The 21,331-nt window shown below is 43.1% G+C and overlaps 1 protein-coding gene across 1 annotated transcript in view; it reads left to right on the top strand.

Annotated features, from left to right (window-relative positions):
• The window catches only part of LOC309395978 (uncharacterized protein), a gene marked incomplete at its 5' end in the record, with an annotated part of 42,907 nt that overhangs the window by 10,077 nt on the left and 11,499 nt on the right, over positions 1 to 21,331 (top strand). The window contains 2 exons of the mRNA XM_081960690.1: positions 18,526 to 18,655; positions 20,585 to 20,716. Coding sequence (XP_081816816.1) covers positions 18,526 to 18,655; positions 20,585 to 20,716 — 262 coding nt within the window. The remainder of the gene's footprint in view (positions 1 to 18,525; positions 18,656 to 20,584; positions 20,717 to 21,331) is intronic.

Genomic DNA, 21,331 nt, shown 5'->3' with positions numbered 1-21,331 from the left:
CCTTTCTGATCGACAAGCTCAGCATCTTAACCACTGAGCCACCCTGTGTTGGGATTACATCTCCTATAATTCCTAGACAGCGTGGTTAACATCAATATTAGTGGCTACGGTCCAACTTATCTGTATTGCTAAATGTCTACAGAGATTCTCAATCATCCAAGTCCTCATTGTCCCAAAGGTGCTTTTTCCAAAAGGTAGCTGGAATTTCCGGGAGTTGGAGTCTGTACAGCCCAAAGTGACTGAGGTTGGGAAACACTTTTAATATATAATCTATAACAACAGAGTTGGAAGGGACCTTGGAGGTCTTCTAGTCCAGCCTGGGCAATATCATAACAATATAATCTGTGCACTGTATTCTGATAACCTGAAGCCATTGGAGTTTAGAAACTATGGATTAGAGTCCTTTGTAAATCTATAGTAAATAATTATGACTTGCATTAGAATCCATTTTGGAAGGTTTTAGGGAACAGGTTTTGAAGCCTGCATGTTGTGACTCTATCTCAGGGTTTATGAAGCTCAGCTACTTTATGTTCTGTGCACTGCAGCTCCAAGAATTCCCTAACCAGCTAGGGAATTCTGGGAGTTGGAGTCTGCACAGCTAAAAGTGACTGAGGTTGTGAAACACTTCTAATATATAATATATAATAACAGACTTGGAGGTCACTCCCTGCTTAGGCAGGAAACCCTATACCACTTCAGACAAATGTTTAGGTTAGAATAGAATAACAGAGTTGGAAGGGACCTTGGAGGTCTTCTAGTCCAACCCCCCTGCTTAGGCAGGAAACCTTACACCACTTCAGGCAAATGGTTATCCAACATCTTCTTAAAAACTTGCAGTGTTGGGGCATTCACAACTTCTGGAGGCAACTTCTGTTCCACTGATTAATTGTTCTATCTGTCAGGAAATTTCTCCTTAGTTCTAAGTTGCTTCTCTCCTTGATTAGTTTCCACCCATTGCTTCTTGTCCTGCCCTCAGGTGCTTTGGAGAATAGCTTGATTCCCTCTTCTTTGTGGCAGCCTCTCAGTCTTTAGCCTGCCTGTACTAAATCTCATAAAACAGGTGTGTTGACGAAGCCACAATTAGTTGTGTTCACATCGCATGCTGAATGGTACTATGACTTCACTGGCCAGTAGAATCCCCCCCCCCCATGCAGCATTTTGTAAAAGGAAAGCAGGCTTATTTAGCCAGTTACGATTCACTTTGAAGCAATCCCAAGCACAAAGGGATGAAGTTTGCTCCTGAACAGTTAGCAACAATTTTAATATGTTTATCTTTGAGGCAAACGTTTGCTGGCCTTTTATCTTTTTCTTTTTTTTGCCTTTCTGTGCAAGGGAAGGGGAGCTGACTTCTGCATAACAACTGAAGGGCAAAGATAAAGAGAGGGTGATGTCATCCTTTTTTCTGCAAGGAGGCAAAGGCGGGGAAACGGGATTGCATCAGCAAAGCTGTGCAATTGAGCGATCCCGATCCCTCCCCCCCCATTCTTTAACATTTGCTCTAAGACAGGGGTGACAACTTTACAATAATACAATAATACAATAGTAGAGTTGGAAGGGACCTTGGAGGTCTTCTAGTCCAACCCCCTGCCTAGGCAGGAAACCCTATACCGTTTCAGACAAATAGCTATCCAACATCTTCTTAAAGACTTCCAGTGTTGGGGCATTCACAACTTCTGGAGGCAAGCTGTTCCACTGATTAATTGTTCTCACTGTCAGGAAATTCCTCCTCAGTTCTAAATTGCTTCTCTCCTTGATTAGTTTCCACCCATTGCTTCTTGTTCTACCCTCAGGTGCTTTGGAGAATAGTTTGACTCCCTCTTCTTTGTGGCAACCTCTGAGATATTGGAATAATGCTATCATGTCTCCCCTAGTCCTTCTTTCTCTTAAGCTAAACATACCCAGTTCTTTAAGACGTGTCTTCTTCAGAATTCCCCAACTGGGAGAATCAAGTTGCAAAGAATAGAATATAATAACAGAGTTGGAAGGGACCTTGGAGGTCTTCTAGCCCAACCCCCTGTTCAGACAGGAAACCCTACACCACTTCAGACATGCTATCATGTCTCCCCTAAACCTTATTTTCATTAAACTAGACATACCCAGTTCCTGCAACTGTTTTTCATATGTTTTAGTCTCCAGTCCCCTAATCATCTTTGTTGCTCTTCTCTGCACTCTTTCTAGAGTCTCCACATCTTTTCTACATTGTGGCAACCAAAACTGGGCACAGTATTCCAACTGTGGCCTTACCAAGGCATTATAAAGTAGAATTAATTAAAGGTTGGACACTCTTGCTGTGAGAAGTAGAGGAAAGTGGGGAGGTGGAATGACATCATTATATTTTTTCTCCCGCTCCAAGGAACTTTATGCTGAGCGCAAGGCTTGTGGCTTTTGTGGTGTCCTTAAGATTAGGTTATCTCACAGACAGTTGATTCAAGGTCTCTTTGCGTTCGGTGGTTGATTAAGTTTAGAATCCCCATCTCTCCTGCACAGAGAAACTCTGGGTGGTGTACAGATAAAATGTTAAAATAATCAACTTTGTAGTTATATGCACAATACTGGAAAAATGCAGAAACCCCTACAGCTTGTATAAGGGGGTGAGAGATAGGTATCTTGGTCCGTATATCATACGAATGACCCATTGGGATCCCCACATCAAAACAACTTACGTTATGTGCAGCCAGAACTGAGAAGTAACATTTAACACGGCACAAGTACTTAAACAAAACAGTTCGGTTGAGATCTGCATACGTGGGACTGATGGGGGTAGATTGTAAGGGTGACACTGAAATATAATTTTATCATATTCTATCTATATCATAAATTATTGTATTCTATTCCAATTCCATTTTAAATAGTATTTTATTCCAATTCCATTTTAAATAGTATTTTATCCAATTCCATTTTATATTGCTTTTATCAAATGTTAGTAATAATTTGCTTCTGGAACTTTACACTTTGACATGGCCCAAGGGCTAATCAATAAAGACTCAATGTCAAACCCCTACAGATGATAATATAATCCCCCCCCAAAAAAATCTGGAATGTACAGAAATGGATAGGTTAGCCTTAAAAATCAAAGAAAAAGGAGATTCAGAATATTTGGTGACATGGGAACCTTTCTGCAAATGGTTAGCTGACAGATACAGAGGTTAGATGAGTGGATTTATGTGAAAAAAGGACTGCATGAGAAAGAAGAAAAATTCTTAGTACATATTTTGATGGTTACATAATTAATATTATAATGGAAGATAGTATACTTTTCAATAACGATGGATATAATGGCATATATGTCTATATGTACATGATTATAATGATTATGATGTTTATATTTTAACATATTGGACACCTAGAAACACATTGTTCAATATAGAAATGGAACGGGTGATATAAAACAATAAAAATGTACCTTGTTTCCCTGAAAATAAGACTTCCCCGGATAATAAGGCCAATCAGGCTTTTGAGCGCATGCACTAAAATAAGCCCTTCCCCTCCAGTCCTGGTGATTTGAACTCCTCTAGGGTAGACAGGTGCTCACTTACCATTTTCTTCCCTATTTCAATTTGTGTTCCTAATCTGATTTTTGTGGTGCTGTTTTTGATAGGTTGGACTGTTTTATCCCTTTGTATAAAGACAGATGCAAAACATGAGTTAAATAGTTCTGCTTTCTCCCTGTTGCTTGTCACCTTCTTGCCACTTTCTCCCAGCAATGGACCAATTGTTTCCTTAACCCTTTTCTTGTTTTTAACATGTTGGAGGAAGCTTTTTTTGTTATTTTTTACTTTTGTGGCAAGCCTTTCTTCATTGTGAGCCTTAGCTTTCATTACTTCATCTTTACAGGCTGGGGCTATTTGCTGATATTCTGCCTTAGTTATGTCCCCCTCTTTCCACTTTTTATACTTAACTTTTTTGTCTTTCAATTTGTCAGAGAGTTCTTTATGCAACCATGCCTGTTTCTTTTGGGAGTTGTTATTTTTCTTCTTCATTGGTATTGTGCTAGACTGAGCTTTTATAATCTCATTTTTCAAAATTTCCCAAGCTTCTTGAGTTGTTTTCCCCTTGAGGATTCTCATCCATGGAATTATTACCAAGCTCTTTATTGAAATTAGCTCTCTTAAAATCCAAGACTCTAGTTTGACTTTGTTCTATTACTTGTGTTTGCATAATGTTGAATTACAATATTGTAGGGTCTCTTGCCCCCAGGGTTCCTATGGCTTCAACACCTTCTATCATTTCCTCTCTGTTAGTGAGAATTATGTCTAATATGGCCGATCCCCTTGTTCCCTTCTCTACTTTTTAAGAAACAAAGTTGTCTGCTAGGTTCGTTAGGAACCTGTTGGATCTTCCACTTGGTGCAGAGTTTGTTTTCCAGTTGATGTCAGGGTAGTTAAAATCCCCCATTACTATTGTAATTATTGTAAACTATTCCTACATACCTTAGTTAGCTGACTAGCAAAAAGTTCATCTACTTCCTCTGCTTGGTTGGGTGCTCTGTAGTATAGACCTATGGTAATGTCATTTCCCCCCCAACCTTTAATAATGACCCAAATGCATTCAAGATAGTTCTCATCATTGTTGTGCTCTATTTCTGTAGAGATGTAGTTATTTCTTATATATAGTGCAACTCCACCTCCTCTCTTATTTGGTCTATTTCTTTTAAATAATTTAAATCCTTCTAGCTGTACGTTCCATTTGTGGGTTTCATCCCACCAAGTTTCTGTAATGGCAACAATATCGTATCTGTCCTCATTTACTTGAACTTCTAATTCGCCCTGTTTATTCCTCATCCTCTGTGCATTGGTGTATAGACATTTGAGTCCATTTTGATTGACCCTGTGTTTACTGTCTACATAACCTGTGTCATGCCTGACTGCCCTTATTTTCTTGCCACTTGTATGATTCATGCACATGGTATGGCACTCATTATTAAATGCTTGGTTTTGCTTGACAGTGGGAGTGATAACCTTACCCGCACAAACATCTATGTTACATACGCTGATAACCCTATGAGTTTTAGATTGCTGGGGACAGAAATGTTCTGTATCAATTAATTCTCTGTCCCCGCTGTTCAGTTTAAATGTTTATCCAGGGAATCTCTGGATTTAATGCCAAGTAACTCAGTCCCTTTCTTGGGTGGGTGCAAACCACCTCTGGTTTCTGGTTGTGATATGCGGAGGTCTGGGGTGCTTTGTCGGGGTTGTGTTCCCCTGAGATGGAGGCGGGACCTCTGCAGACCCCCTGATATTTGCAGTAATTCTTCAGCTTCTAGGATAGTAGTTCTCAACTTATGGTCCATAGACCCTTGAGGAGATGCGATGTCATTCCAGGGGTTTCACGAAGGCTTGAAGAAATGTTATGCTTTAAAACTTGAGTCAAGTCTTGAGGGTCCGTGGCCACAAAGGTATTTAAAGGAGGGGGGGTCCATGATGAATACAACAGTCCTAGGATACCCAAAGGTGCTTTTTCGGGACGTTTTTACTTTGGAGACATTTCGCATCTCATTCAAGAAGCTTCTTCAGCTCTTGGAAAGTGGGGAACGGAAGGATTTATATTCAGCTGTCTGCAAGGAGCACAAATCCTTCTATTTTTTGCTAGCCAGTCAGAGCTGAAGAGGCTTCTTGGATGAGAAGCGAAACATCTTCAAAGAAAAACGAGAAAGTCCAGTTGCCTCTTGAGGGGAAAAAAGCATCTTTGCTTTTCTCTACAGACCTCTTGTTCTAGGATACATATTTTCTTTGGGAAAGAATTTGTCTCATAATGGTAATTTCAGGCCATGAGCAATTTCACCAGAAGTAGACTTGCTAATGTGGTCAAATTCTACTGTTGTTTTACGGTGACAGACAAAATGGCTGTTCCCCTGGAAACTCCCCCAAATACATTCGTTGGACACCACCTTTTATCCTTTCAGAAGTAGGTGAAAGGTTTCAAGACTGATTCAGGGTTAAGCTGGAATGCAAGGGAGTGTCTCGGTTTAAGGAGCATATCATTATAATTATCCCCTTGGCTTTTTGATAGTGTCTGGTAGCACTGATAGCTGAAAACTGAAATGTTTTTTTTTTCTTCTTAAAACGAGACGTCCTCAGATGTACAACCAAAATTGAGCCCAAAATTCATGTTGCTAAATAGGTTTGCCCCAGCGATGGGTTTCACATTTTGTTACAACTGGTTCGCCGTGCACTTGCTCGCTTGCTTCGCGTCTGCGTGCCCACTTCATGGGTGCAGGCATCCCTTCCACACATGTGCCCAGCCTTCCATGTATGCGTTTTGATCATGCGCGTGCTTCCGTGCATGCGGCCAGCCTAAAAAATGTGCCTAAATAGGACGGCATGGAGCCTGGACGGATGGCTCACCCACGATGGCAAACCGGTCTGAACCAGCTGAATACCACCGCTGGTTTGCCCTATTTTATGACCTTTTTTGCCACAGTTATTAAACGAATCATGGCAGCCGTTAAATTAGTAACACGATTGTAATGTGAATCTGACTTTTCATGCCAGAAGGTCACAAAAGGGGATCACATCAGAGGTGGTATTCAGCAGGTTCTGGCCAGTTCTGGAGAATCGGAAGTGGAAATTTTGGGTATTTCGGAGAACCGGCAAATGTCACCTCTGGCTGGCCCCGCCCCAGGGATGGGTTCCTATCGGTTTGGACCGGTTTGGCCAAACTAGTAGGGTTTTGGTGGCTTGGGTCGCTGGAACTGGCAGTGACCCAGGCCTGCCACGCCCCTGAAGCGGTTCTCATCTTGTTTTTTGCTTCTGCCATTTTATTGTACTGCGATGCGTGCACAATGTGCATCAAACATGCACGCGGTGTGGCCACGAGTGAACCGGCAGTAGTGAACCTGCCCCACCTGCATCTATTCTCTGCTTCCCGAGTCCCAGCTGATCAGGAGGGAATGGGGATTTTGTAGTATCCTTCCCTTGCCACGCCCACCAAGCCACACCCACAGAACCGGTAGTAAAAAAAACTTTGAATCCTACCACTGGGATCACATGGCCCCAGGACACTGCAACCGTCATAAATATGAGTCAGTTGCCAAGCATCTGAATCTTGGTCACGTAATCAAAGGTGTTGCTGCAACGGTCATAAATGTGAAGGACGGTTATAACTCACTTTTTCCAGTCCCATTGCAACTTTGTCACTAAATGAATGATTTTCAAGCCAAGGGCTACTTGTTTATGCAGGCATTTTGTCAGAGGGGAAACACCCAAATATATATTACTGTAGCAATCTGAAATAATATGATTGCTTCTTCTGTATACCTTCTTACGGTACTCTTGAGTTCTGCAACAGTAATTGCATTAACTGGTTTTTGTGGCAAGAGATCTGAAGTAATCCCATCTTTCTTAATATATTAAGCTGGATTAATATTAAAGGCTTGTCTTGTAGGGTTATTTTGAGGAGTGCGTTTAAAAAAAGGATGTTCTTTGCCAATGAAAATAATCGCTATCTGGACTACCTGATAAAGGCTGGTAAACGACTAAAAACGTTTTGTTGGTATGTGCTCTGAATAAATACCTTTGATTGCATTACCTTTGGCACCACCATTCCTGCCAAACACAAAAATCAGGTCGTGGAATTTAAGGCCATTTCTAATGCATTTGAGAATCTGCTTTGAATATCTACAATATCTGTCAGAGGAATTAAAATATAAGTCTAGGGGTGAGAATAGATATTCCATAGCCTATGCTATTTCTATCAACCTGTTTTTTATTTTATTTAAAATCAAGTTTGGAATGTAAGACTTGAGGTAACTTCTAGTGTAATTGACAATCCGGTTTGAATATCTAGAATATCTGTCAGGGGAAATAATATAAATCTAGGGCTGAGGGTAGATATTCCATTGTGTTGTTAGTTGTGAAGTTGTGCTCGACCCATCGAGACCCCATGGACAATGTTCCTCCAGGCCTTCCTGTCCTCTGCCATCCTCTGGAGTTCATTTAAGCTCACACCTACTTCTTCAGTGACTCCATCCAGCCACCTCATTCTCTGTCGTCCCCTTCTTCTTTTGCCCTCCATCGTTCCCAGCATGAGGCTCTTCTCCAGTGAGTCCTTCCTTCTCATTAGTTGGCCAAAGTATTCGCGTTTCATCTTCAGGGAGTTGAAGTTCACAAGCCTTAAAGTTGCCAAGTTTGGGGACCCCTGATCTAAGGCTACTAAGTCTTAAGAACCTTGGCTGAGAGTTTTATGCTGTGACACTTATTGCTGATTTTTTTTTTATGCTATGTTCTGTTGGAAGAAATGTCCATCAGGATTCAGTTCCAAGTGGCAACAATCAACCAATGGAAGAGAAGTTGCCTTTGGAAGTTGTGGGAGCTTCATCACTTGAGACTTTTAAAGAAGAGATTGGACTGTCATTTGTCAGAAATGGAGTAGGGTCTCCTGCTTGGGCAGGGAGCAGGGGTTGGACTAGATGACCTATAAGGTCCCTTCCAACTCTGTTAACCTGTTAAAGATCTGTTAAAGGCAAGGTGCATGTTTGAGAAGGCAGAGTTTTAACTTCAATCATCTTGATTACTGGCAGCTTTGGTGACTCATGCAGGAAATATCTCCCAAGAGAACAAAGGAGGGAGGCAGGGAGGAGCGGCACAGAAGTGCTGCTGAATCTGAGTAGCAACAACATCGCGTGAGTTGGGAGTAGGAGAGAAAAATTAGAAGCCAGTGGAACATTTTGGCGTTTGAATGAAGAAGGGTTCCCCCTTGGGACAGTTATTTTTTGGGGGGGCTTTCAGTCCCAAGAGGCAAGGATGTAATGACACCTGCCTTTTCTCACCTGCAGGAAGACTAATAAGTTTTCAGGGCATCCCTAAGAACACGAAGCCAGCATGTGGTTCAGTCTTTGTTTGGCATTATTGCTGGATGGCACCAGTTCAAATGTAGATTACATAGCTCAACAGGCGACCTTGAGACAATTATTATTTATCAGCCCAGCTGACTTTCCGGGGTAGTTATCAGTTGGATGAGAATGAGGGCTGCTCCCTTCTTTTCCCCCACGGCCTGTAAGCTGTCCCAGAGAAGAGGCATGAAATGCACATAAGCAACTAATAATGCCAAAAGTTGAGACTGCATAATAATAATAATAATAATAATAATAATAATAATAATAATAATAATAATAATAATAATAATAATAATAATAATAATAATAATAATAATAATAATAATAATAATAATAATAATAATAATAATAATAATAATAATCTTTAATTTATAAACCGCACCCTTTCCTAAACAGGACTCGGGGCGGTGTACAGTCATATTAAAACAGTATGAATACAAAATATAGATGTACTTAAATATACAAATAGGTAAACGGAGGAGGTAGGGTATGGCCTGTAGGCAAGAATTAGGACCGCAGCTTCCAAACACCATGTGAAAGTCCCTCCCAAGTTATTTGTTTTTAAATTGATGTATGGGTGATTTCCACAGACCACAAGAGCACTGGAACAGATGAAACAATGAATTTTAAAGGACCCTGGGAGCTTAAACCCCGTTCCCTTTTCTTCCTCCTCTTATGTTCAGGTGGCAGAGATGGCTTCACCCATTCCTATCCTCATGACAATCCAAGGATCAAAGATAGCAGCTGGCTAAAGCCACAGTGCTCTAATCTCCCATTGCAATGGCAAAAGCACTTAGATTTATATACCGCTTTACCGTGCTTTACAGCCCCCTCTAAGTGGTTTACAGAGTCAGCCTCTTGCCCCCAACAATCTGGGTCCTCACTTTACCCACCTTGGAAGGATGAGTCAACCTTGAGCCTAGTGAGATTCATATTGCAAGAAGGAGTATCCAGCCCCTCCCTGACATGGTTATGTAGCAAAGCGTTATGTTTGGTTGTTACACTGTTATTGTTGAAGGTTCAATCAATAAAGGCTTGATACTAGAATAAGAGTCTGGAGCGAATGGCTCAACGAGTCGGATACAGTTCTTGGCCGATAACTGGGCAGTACCTGGTGATCAGGGTGTATCCCAAAGACCTTATCTGACTCAGTCCAATCAACAAGAGGACAAGGTCAACCCATCCTGGATATTCCTTCCTCACTATGAGAAGAGGCGTATAATAATAATAATAATAATAATAATAATAATAATAATAATAATAATAATAATAATAATAATAATAATAATAATAATAATAATAATTTGTCAGCCGCTCCCTCTCCGCAATGGACTCGGGGCGGCGTACAATAAAAATATACATACATACATATAAACATGTAGATACACACATATACATACATATACATACATGCATGGAGGAGGTGATAATTAAATATACATTACATTACATTAATAATAATAAAAATTTGCCATTAAAAATGCCCCAAAATAATAATACAATTTAAAAAGGACTGTCAGGAGGAATAGGATAAACTACGGTTGAGCCAGGCCAGATAATTGAAAGAGGTGGGTCTTGAACTTTACACGGAAGGAGCGGAGATCGGAAGTAATCCTGATGTAAGGTAAGGTAAGTACCAACGCCCCTTTCCTCTCAAACAGATGTTGAGATAAAAATCTCAGCAGGGTTAGTGTTTCCCTCAGCTTGAGAATTTTGTGTGGCTTAGATATCTGGTTGGTTTGAAAAAAAAAAGTCATTTGCCAAATAGAATATCTTTGGATAAGGCTGCCAGAAATTATAAATAATTAACTAAGAAATACAGTGGTGCTCATCAGTAATTGGTTCCAGGTGGTGTGATAAGTACTAAACCAATTTTACCCATAAAAGGAATAGCGTAGTGAGTCACAAGGCAGCTGACGTGAATTATAACATGTGCATTACGTACCAAACATATGATAAGTACTGGGACAAAATTTTCATGTCGAAGTAGGTTGACGGGAACAAATTCAATGAGTTTCAAAGCAGTTGAGTACCAAGGTACCGCCGTGAAAGAATTTTATTGTCGGCTTTTATTTTATTTTAGTTCTTTTGTTATTGAGTACATTTTGTTGTTAGAGCATTTAATTGAGTCACACAGATGAGATGGGCGGATTGATTGATTGATTGATGATTGAGAATGAATGAATGAATGAATGAATGAATGAATGAATGAATGAATGAATGAATGAGCTGGCTTTACCTTTGTTTGGGTGATGATACGAATAGTCCAGAGACCTTCTGTTGGCAAAGAGTGTTCAAGATGAGCTCCCATGGGGTTTATCTGTGTGGAGATCCGTGCAGGTTGTAAAGGAGCAAAAGTGAGTGTCAGGAGCAAAAGTGAGTGTGGGCAATCCTTTTCCTCCCTCCCTGATTTCTTTCCTCCCACCTTTTCCTTCTCTCTTTCTTCCGCTGTCCCACTGCTGCTGGAGTCAGGCAAGGCGGGGGTGGATCCAGTGCTTTTCAGAAGTTAATGGCTGGCATTCCATTGCCCCTTCCCCTGTTTTTCTAAGCTCCCCCGTTGCATTTGCAAACAAAAGCTGCGTTGACCTACAGCTCATCCCTGTTACGCCAATATAGAGGACCTAAAGGGGTGGCAGAGACTTCTACTGACCACATGAATTCAATCATGCAGTTTCTTGGCAGCTCTTTAGAAAGTGCTTGGCGCATAGCAGTATTCCAGTATTTGAGAGGCTGCCACAAAGAGGGAGGTCAATTTATTTTTCAGAGCACCAGAGGGCAGGACAAGAAAGAATGGACGGAAAGTAATCAAGGAGAGCAGCAACCTGGAATTAAGGAGAAACTTCCTAACAGTGAGGACAATTAACCAGTGGAACAGAAGTTGCCTTCAGAAATTGTGGGTGCTTCATCACTGGAGGTTTTTAAGAAGAGACTGGACAGTCAGATGGTATAAGATCTCCTGCTTGAGCAGGGGGCTGGACTAGAAGACCTCCAAGGTCCCTTCCAGCTCTATTCTCTATTAGTCATTACAACTTATGACCACAATTGAGCCCAACATTTCGGTTGCTAAGTGAGACATTTAAGTGAGTTTTGCCCATTTGTACGACCCTTTTCGCCACATTTGTTAAGTGAGTCACTACAGTTAGTCACAAGGGTTGCTAAGCGAAACTGGCTTCTCCGTTGACTTTGCTTGTCGGAACGTCGCAAAAGGGATCGCATGACACGGAAACCGTCCTAAATACGAGCCAGTTGCCAAGCATCTGAATTTTGATTACGCGACCATGGAGCAGTGGTGGGTTATGGCCGGTACGCCCCAGTACGGGCATACCGGTCCTGCTGGTAGCTCCGGTACGGTGCTCCAGAGGGCCTGCCCACCGTCCTTACCTGTATTTGACCCAACTGGGCCATTTGTGCACGGAGCATACGGCGCCTGCATGATGCTCCGCCAAGCAGCTGGAGCGTTGCAGGCAGTGGGTACACATGCGCACTGCACCCACGGCACTCCAGCTGCTCAGCGGAGCGTTGCGCTGGTGTCGTACGCTCCATGCGCATGCGCAAATGGCCCGGTGGTGGACACACGTGGTGGACGCCCGGCCCCGTCGCAGCGTACTAGTTGCGACGCGATCCAGAACCCGCCACTGCCATGGAGGCGGCACAAAGGTCGTAAGGGTGAAAAATGGTCATAAGTCACTTTTTCAGTGCCGTTGTAACTTGAACGGCCACTAAACAGACCTTTCCAAGGCGAGTGTATTTTCTTTCAGAATATATATTTTTTAATCTTCACAATCTGATTGACAGTCCTGGGAGTTCTTGGGGGGTTTCCATCCAGGCGCTAATCAGGCTCATGGTGCTTTAACCCTCAAGACAAACAAGGTGCAAAGATCCGTGGTGGCGCAGTGGTTAGAATGCAATACTGCAGCCTACTTCTGCTGATTCCCAGTTTGGCAGTTCAAATCTCACCAGGCTCAAGGTTGACTCAGCCTTCCATCCTTCCGAGGTGGGTAAAATGACCCAAATTGTTGGGGGCAAAAGGCTGACTCTGTAAACTGCTTAGAGAGGGCTGGAAAGCACCATGAAGCAGTATATAAGTCTAAGTGCTATGGCTATTGTCCTTTCTTTCTTTCTTTCTTTCTTTCTTTCTTTCTTTCTTTCTTTCTTTCTTTCTTTCTTTCTTTCTTTCTTTCTTTCTTTCTTTCTTTCTCTCTCTCTCTCTCTCTCTCTCTCTCCTTCCTTCCTTCCTTCCTTCCTTCCTTCCTTCCTTCCTTCCCTCCCTCTGCCCACTGACAGCAGTTCAATCCTGACTGACTCTGCCTTCCATCCTTCTGAGGTGGGTAAAATGAGGACCCAGATTGTTGGGGCCAAGAGGCTGATTCTGTAAACTGCTTAGAGAGGGCTGGAAAGCATTGTGAAGCGGTATATAAGTCTAAGTGCTATGGCTATTGTCCTTTCTTTCTTTCTTTCTTTCCTTCCTTCCTTCCTTCCTTCCTTCCTTCCTTTCTTCCCTCCCTCCCTCCCTCCCTCCCTCCCTCCCTCCCTCTGCCCACTGATAGCAGTTCAATCCTGACTGACTCAGCCTTCCATCCTTCCGAGGTGGGTAAAATGAGGACCCAGATTGTTGGGGGGCAAGAGGCTGACTCTGTAAACTGCTTTAGAGAGGGCGGTAAAAGCACTATGAAGCGGTTTATAAGTCTAAATGCTATTGTTATTTGTTAGTCTCAGTGATCTATGCTGAGACTCAGCAATATTATAAGACAACTAATTAGGAACAGGGAGAATACTGTTATACATATTTTTGCATAATACATTTAAAGTGAAAGGTAGAGGTTAAGAACAGATTTTGAAAAAGGGTGTTTGTTATCAGGTATGTTCAAGAATAATGCTATTACTATTAGAAGGATGTAGCAAATATTGAATAACTGAGGAATGAAGGATTATATGCTGACGTAAATATGGGTCGCAATGGCTCAGTGGCTAAGACGCTGAGCTTGTCGATCAGAAAGGTCAGCAGTTCGGCGGTTTGAATCCCTAGCGCCGCGTAATGGAGTGAGCTCCTGTTACTTGTCTCAGCTTCTGCCAACCTAGCAGTTCGAAATCATGTGAAAATGCAAGTAGAAAAATAGGGACCACCTTTGGTGGGAAGGTAACAGCGTTCTATGCGCCTTCGGCATTTAGTCATGCCGGCCACATGACCACGGAGCCGTCTTCAGACAGCGCTGGCTCTTCGGCTTTGAAATGGAGATGAGCACCCCGCTCCAGCATCGGGAACGACTAGCACATATGTGCAAGGGGAACCTTTACATTCTTAAATATGTATAATAACATTAGAACCACATGGGTTTGATTAATGTAGTAATTCTCATTGGTATCAATATTATTTTTGTATCAAAATGAATGACACTCAAATGCCACACTGTCCTTGTAATAATGTTGATGAAAAAAATATATTTTAGAATGGTTTAAGTCAACTGGAGAATCACAGTTGTTGGAGAAGCCGAGCAAATCTGTGAATTGCTGCTAACATTAGTCCTTTTTCTTCTCAGTAGCACGGGGGTGGGGGGATTTGTTTCACTTGGTTTCTACAATTTAGAGGTTGTCCAACTCCACCCAGCTCCATGTGGTCACAATTCTAAAAGAAGACAACAATGACAGGGGAAAAGAAGATCAAGTGGCATCCAAAAGGAAGTCACACATAATAAACGAAGTGTCCCATGGTGGCTTGGCGATTACTGTACTGCCGGACCTGGGAAAATAGCCAAATGTTTACACGGCTTTTCAAATATTGGGGTGGAAGCCAAAGAAATCCATTCCAGAGGGCAGAAATTGCAACACAGAAAACCCACTTCCTAGGTCCGGATAGGTGACATCACTTAATTATTGTTTAATCTTAAAATCGATGCCTACAAAAGCAAAGCCAGCTGTGTAGTTTGATAATTTCAGAGTCTGCTGATGGGCAATATCATAACAATATAATCTGTGCACTGTATTCTGATAACCTGAAGCCATTGGAGTTTAGAAACTATGGATTAGAGTCCTTTGTAAATCTATAGTAAATAATTATGACTTGCATTAGAATCCATTTTGGAAGGTTTTAGGGAACAGGTTTTGAAGCCTGCATGTTGTGACTCTATCTCAGGGTTTATGAAGCTCAGCTACTTTAAGTTCTGTGCACTGCAGCTCCCAGAATTCCCTAACCAGCTAGGGGATTCTGGGAGTTGGAGTCTGCACAGCTAAAAGTGACTGAGGTTGGGAACACTTCTAATATATAATATATAATATATAATAACAGACTTGGAGGTCACCCCCTACTTAGGCAGGAGGTGAAATGCTGAAGTGCTTACACCACTTCAGGCAAATGGTTATCCAACATCTTCTTAAAAACTTCCAGTGTTGGAGCATTCACAACTTCTGGAGGCAAGTTGTTCCACTGGTTAATTGTTCTAAATGTCAGGAAAATTCTCCTTATTTCCAAGTTGCTTCTCTCCTTGATTAGTTTCCATCCATTGCTTCTTGTCCTGCCTTCAGGTGCTTTGGAGAATAGCTTGCTCCCACTTCTTTGTGGTAAGCCCTGAGATATTGGAAGACTGCTATCATGTCTCCCCTGGTCCTTCTTTTCTTTAAACTAGACATAACCAGTCCCTGCAACCGTTCTTCTTCATATGTTTTAGCCCCCAGTCCCCTAATCATCTTTGTTGCTCTTCTCTGCACTCTTTCTAGAGTCTCCACATCTTTTCTACATCGTGGTGACCAAAACTGAATGCAATATTCCAAGTGTGGCCTTACCAAGGCCTTATAAAGTGGCATTAACACTTCACGTGATCTTGATTCTATCCCTCGTTCTTTCCACATCTATCCAAAGATAGATGAGTTATGCCAGTTAACTGTAAGAAAAATCACAAACACAGGTAGTCCTCAATTTACAACAGTTCATTTAGTGACCAAAGTTTCAACGGGACCGAATAAAAGTGCAGACGTCAGAGTACCGAAACAGTGTATACAAAAAAAGGCAGCCATATTATTTCAAATAGCTAATACATTTTGAATGTTCCCCCTCTGACAAAATACCTGCAGATAAAGGTAGCCCTCGACTTACAACCATTTATTGACCGAAGTTACAGTGCAACTGGAACAAGCAAAACAACTGTTTTTCACACTTACGACCATTGCAGCCTCCCCATAGTCATGTGATCAAAATCCAGACGCTTGGCAACTCAGTCCTATTTAGGCTGGGGGCTGCATCCCGGGCTCACGGGATTCCTCTTTTGAGACCTTCTGACAAGCCAAGTCAATGGGGAAGCCCTTGAAGATCCATAGTACTAACTTAAGAACTGCAGTGATTCATTTAACAACGGTGGCAAGAAAAGTTGTAAAATGAGGCGAAATTGACCAAATAAATCAGTGGCGGGTTGCCATTTATTTTACTACCGGTTTGCTTGTGCGTACGTGCATGCACAGAAGCGTCTGGGTGGGTGGCAAAGCCTCTCACTGCCATCACTACTGGTTCGCCCAATCCGGCCTGAACTCACAGCAACCCACCTCTGGAATAAATGTCTCACTTAGCAAGAGGAATTTTGGGCTCAATTCAGAGCTGGGATTCAGCAGGTTCTGACCAGTTCTGGAGAACCAGTAGCGGAAATTCTGAGTAGTTTGGAGAACCGCCGAATACCACCTCTGGCTGGCCCCGCCCCCATCTATTCTCTGCCACCTGAGTCCCAGCTGACAGGCAGGAAATGGGGATTTTGCATTAATCTTCCCCTTGCCACAGCCACCAAGAACTGGTAGTAAAAAGTTTTGAATCCCAGCACTGACTCAGTTTTGCTAATTGTACTAATTTGGGCTAATTCAAGGACTACCTGCAGCTCATCAATTAACAATTGCAGTATGTGAAACTGGCATCCTTGTTTGAACAGCTCTGAGGTTGGTTTCTAATTGATTCTGGGGGTCGATTCCAAACCACTTGAGATTCTCCTTGTGAAGGTCTGGCAATCAGTGTTAAAATGCCCGTGAGGAACTGCTCTTTGCATATTTATCAGCACGCTACTTATCAGCTAACCATAATTACCTTTGAAAAAGATAAACCTGCTCATCAGACCTTGTAGGGAGACCACAAGTGACCACAAATTGAACAAAGCAGCTCTGTAAGCTAATTGGGAAGTTGAAAAGTAACATTTTGGAAAAAGATAATGGAAATGGCCTTCCATATCATGCCAAGAAAAACTGCATGTATATACCTGAAGTCAGCAGGAGTTGAGCTTAATCTAAGGCAGGGGTGTCCAAACTTGGGAACTTTAAGACTTGTGGACTTCAACTCCCAGAATTCCCCAGCCAGCATGTTGAAGTCCACAAGTCTTAAAGTTCCCAAGTTTGGGCACCCCTGATCTAAGGGAAACTTGACTCCTTTTTTATTAGGGCGACACAGAAGAAATAAGAAGAAGGAAGGGAGGAAGGAAGAAGAGAGAGCAAGCAAGCATTGTTTCCTAATTGTTTCCTAAAAGACTGAAACAGAGTTCACGCATGAACAAAGTTATATTTCTAGAAGGTTATTATCAGATCCACACGTGGTAATTGGGAGTTAGAATCTGCAAACTGGAACAGTTTAAGTTCATTATATTTAACTGGGACTGGGTTTAAAGGCATCCATCTGTGAGGTTTTGTTTTGTTTTTCTAAAATGGGATAAGCCTATTGTAGTCTTTGAACTACAGCACAGGGTGCGTGTTTTTAAACTTTTTGTTTCCCATAATCAAATGATGGTACTGTTTTGGTATTTTTTTTAGTAATTGTGGCTAGAAGGGGCTTTGGAAAGCTGCAAAAAAAAAAAAATTGGAAACCAAACCCAGCCTTAAACTTCATTCATGCTATAGCTTTAACTCCACTGATCATAGGTTTTTTTCCCCACCTTTATTTTATTTTTATTTTATTTTATTTAGTTTGTTAACAACCATGTTGCTAACTGAACAACTGCAGTGATTCACTTAAGAACTGTGGCCAGAAGGGACATAAAATGAGGCAAAATTCACTTAGCAACTGTCTCACTTAGCCATGGAAATGTGGGGCTTGTGGTCATACGTCAAGGGCTACCTGCACAGTACATTTACATCTGGAAGGCATCCTTACAGCTGTAGCATAAGAACAATAATGCTTTGGCAATGTTGTTATTGTTGTTCGTTGTAAAGTCACGTCGCAACCCCATGGACAATGTTCCTCCAGGCCTTCCTGTCCTCTACCATCCTCTGGAGTCCATTTAAGCTCACACCGACTGCTTCAGTGACTCCATCCAGCCACCTCATTCTCTGTCGTCCTTTTCTTCTTTTGCCCTCAATCTTTCCCAGCATTGGGCTCTTCTCCAGGGAGTCCTTCCTTCTCATTAGGTGGCCAAAGTACTTGAGTTTCCTCTTCAGGATCTGGCCTTCTAAAGAGCAGTCAGGGTTGATCTACTCTAGGACTGATCGGTTTGATCACCTTGCAGTGCAAAGGGACTCGCAGGAGTCTTCTCCAACACCAGAGTTCCAAAGCCTCCATTATTTGGCGCTCAGCCTTCTTTATGGTCCAACCTTCACAGCCCTCCGTTGCAACTGGGAAAACCATAGCCTTGACTAGACGCACTTTTTGATTTGCCAGTAGAAGCCTTTATTTATGCTTTCTTCCCAGAGAGGCACGGGTTAAAATGATCCCCTATTTCTCTTCTCTTTGTTTCCAGCATGAAGCCGCCACGGCAAGACTTCCTCGAATGCAGCATCCAGCGGTCACGACCCCCGTGAAACCACATGCTGATGACGCCAACCAGTTCTACGCTGCTGTGAACCATGAGTGCAAGAAATGCCCACCAGGTATCCCATGATCTTCAGTTCGACCTGAGCCTTCGTAGCAAGGCTCACAGTCAAGACATGTACACAATCTCCTCCTTTTTTGAGAATGATAAACTGGACGTTTCTTTCTTGAGGACCCCATGGGACAATCATTTCATAAGATCACGCCAAATAATTATTTTCGCACCATTGTTCCTGGTTCTAAGAAATGTGCATGAGTGGAGGCAAGAGGTGGCTGGAACAGTGAAAAAAAACCGCACAGGAAATGAACTCTGCTAGAAGTCATTGGAAGGGGTAGATAACAGCAGAAGCCAACTTTATGTAACGGGGGGGAAATACTGCATTAGTCATTTCCCCAGAAATTCTATAAAAAATTGAACAGGAGAGCCAGATGTGTGTATGTGTGGGGGATAATTTGAAAAGTTAAAATGTGTATTCCAGGACACCCACTTAGCATGAACCATAAGGAAGAAAGTTGGAATTTTTAATTTGGGTGCAACTTTCTGGATAGTCACCACTTTTCTTCTAGGAAACTGGACAAAAGAAATATTGCCGTGGCGTTCATTTTATTGTAGCTAAGGAGATGATTCAGAGGGATTAGAAGTTCGTTCCGCGGTTTAAAAAAATGTGTGGGTTTCTCCCCTCCACTTCCAAGGAATAGGCACTTGCTTCTTCTGATGGACTTTCCGTTGGTTGTTCCCAGGGGTGGGCTTCAAAACTTTAGCAAGGGGTTCTCTGCCCGGTTGCTGGGTGGGCGTGGCCATGGTGGGCGTGGCCTAGTTGGCCTCCTGCACAACGGCGGAAGGCGGGCTTTTTGCCCTTCCCGGGCTCCAGAGGTTTTCCCCGAGCCTCCGAGAGGGCGGAAATGGCTTTCCCAGGCTCCAGAGGCCCTCTGGAGGCCTTTCCAGTCTTCTAGAACTTTCAGTAGACCTGTTTTTCACTCTCCCCAAGCCTCTGTACGCGCCCTGCACTTACCTGCATTCAAAACGGGCCACATGGGGACTCTTGGGAAGGGAAGGGCGGGGTTGGCGGGGTGGCTCTCTGCTGCGCACGCATGGGGGCAGGACGCTTGCATGGGAGGGTGGGGTGCATGCGCAGGGGGAACTTGCGTTGCATTTTGAGGCCTCGCACAGTGCCCCCGTGTCCCATTCGGCTTCCAGGTTGGTGCAAGAGGCCTTTCGGGCATAAAACGGGGTGCACAAGGGCTCCCCCGCATGTGCAGGGGCGGGACACATGTGTGGGGGGCAGGGTGCATGGGGGGGGTTTCACAAGCACATTGCATTGTGGGTGCGGGCATGCGCACATGCTTTCGGCACGCTACGACAAGAAGGTTAGCCATCACTGGTCTAGATACCACTGGGGAGGGAACAGTGCTAACTGCTTACTCTAGCTGTATATTCAATTTATTTTCTGCCTTTCATTGATGCAACATGGACGTCCATTGTATACCTACATCAGCAGTTCCTAGAGAATTCCTGTCTTTTATTTATTTCAGGGTTCCCCAAACCTCTGGTCCGTGGATCAGGACCGTTTTGCAGCCCATTGAGAACCGGGCTGCGCAAGCAGCTGTCAGCGTTCCAAATAGCATCCAAAAGTAAATTTTGTTATGGCTACATAGTATGTAACTCCTTACAATCCCCCCTCCCATTCTCCCACAATAGAAAACGCATAGTACAATAATAGAAAGTATGGCAGGCCAAAGATCCAAAAGAAAACTTGGCTGTGGGCCTGACAGGCGGCCTCTCCTCAGAAGAGAAGTGTACCCCTTGCAGCAGACATGCACACATGCGCAGGATTAGGTTGCACACACAAAACCAACCCCCTCCCCCAGGCCACTCTCACTGCTGCCCCTGCCACTCTACTGAGCCAGAAAAGTTGGGGGTTCACTGTTTTCATATGTACCTACTTTTAATATGTACTTACTTTTTACCTCTTTTGCTTTTTTTCCAGGAACATTCGTCCATAAACAATGCACAATCCCCAGAACTGAAGGGACTTGTCAACCCTGTGAAAACAATACCTATTCCAAAATGTCAAATTCCTTTGATATCTGCTTTAGTTGCACAGCCTGCAGGATTTTAGGTATTAAGGATGGAGACAATTTTATTTACTTAGCTTGTTAGATTTTTTTATCCCGTACTTTATAGGTAACTCAAGGCAGCAAACATGCGTAATACTCTTTCCTCTCTTTTTTTCTTTTTCATTTCCCCCCATAGCAACCATCTTCCGAGGTGGGGAGGGCTGAGAGAGTGAGTGACTGGCCCAAAGTCATTCAAACAGGTTTTTATGCCTAAGGTGGGACTAGAACTCACTGTGTCCCGGTGATTGGCCAATGTCACCCAGCCAGCTTTCATGTCTAAGGCGGGACTAGAACTCACCATCTCCCGGTGATTGGCCAAAGTCACCTAGCCAGCTTTCATGTCTAAGGCGGGACTAGAACTCACCATCCCCCGGTGATTGGCCAATGTCACCCAGCCAGCTTTCATGTCTAAGGCGGGACTAGAACTCACCATCTCCCAGTGATTGGCCAATGTCACCCAGCCAGCTTTCATGTCTAAGGCGGGACTAGAACTCACCATCCCCCGGTGATTGGCCAATGTCACCCAGCCAGCTTTCATGTCTAAGGCGGGACTAGAACTCACCATCTCCCAGTGATTGGCCAAAGTCACCTAGCCAGCTTTCATGTCTAAGGCGGGA

Source organism: Natrix helvetica, assembly GCF_964273705.1.
Source record: "Natrix helvetica genome assembly, chromosome: 8".
NCBI lineage: Eukaryota > Metazoa > Chordata > Lepidosauria > Squamata > Natricidae > Natrix > Natrix helvetica.
The sequence above is the reverse complement of the archived record's forward strand: the minus strand, read 5'-3'. Positions and strand labels throughout refer to the sequence as shown.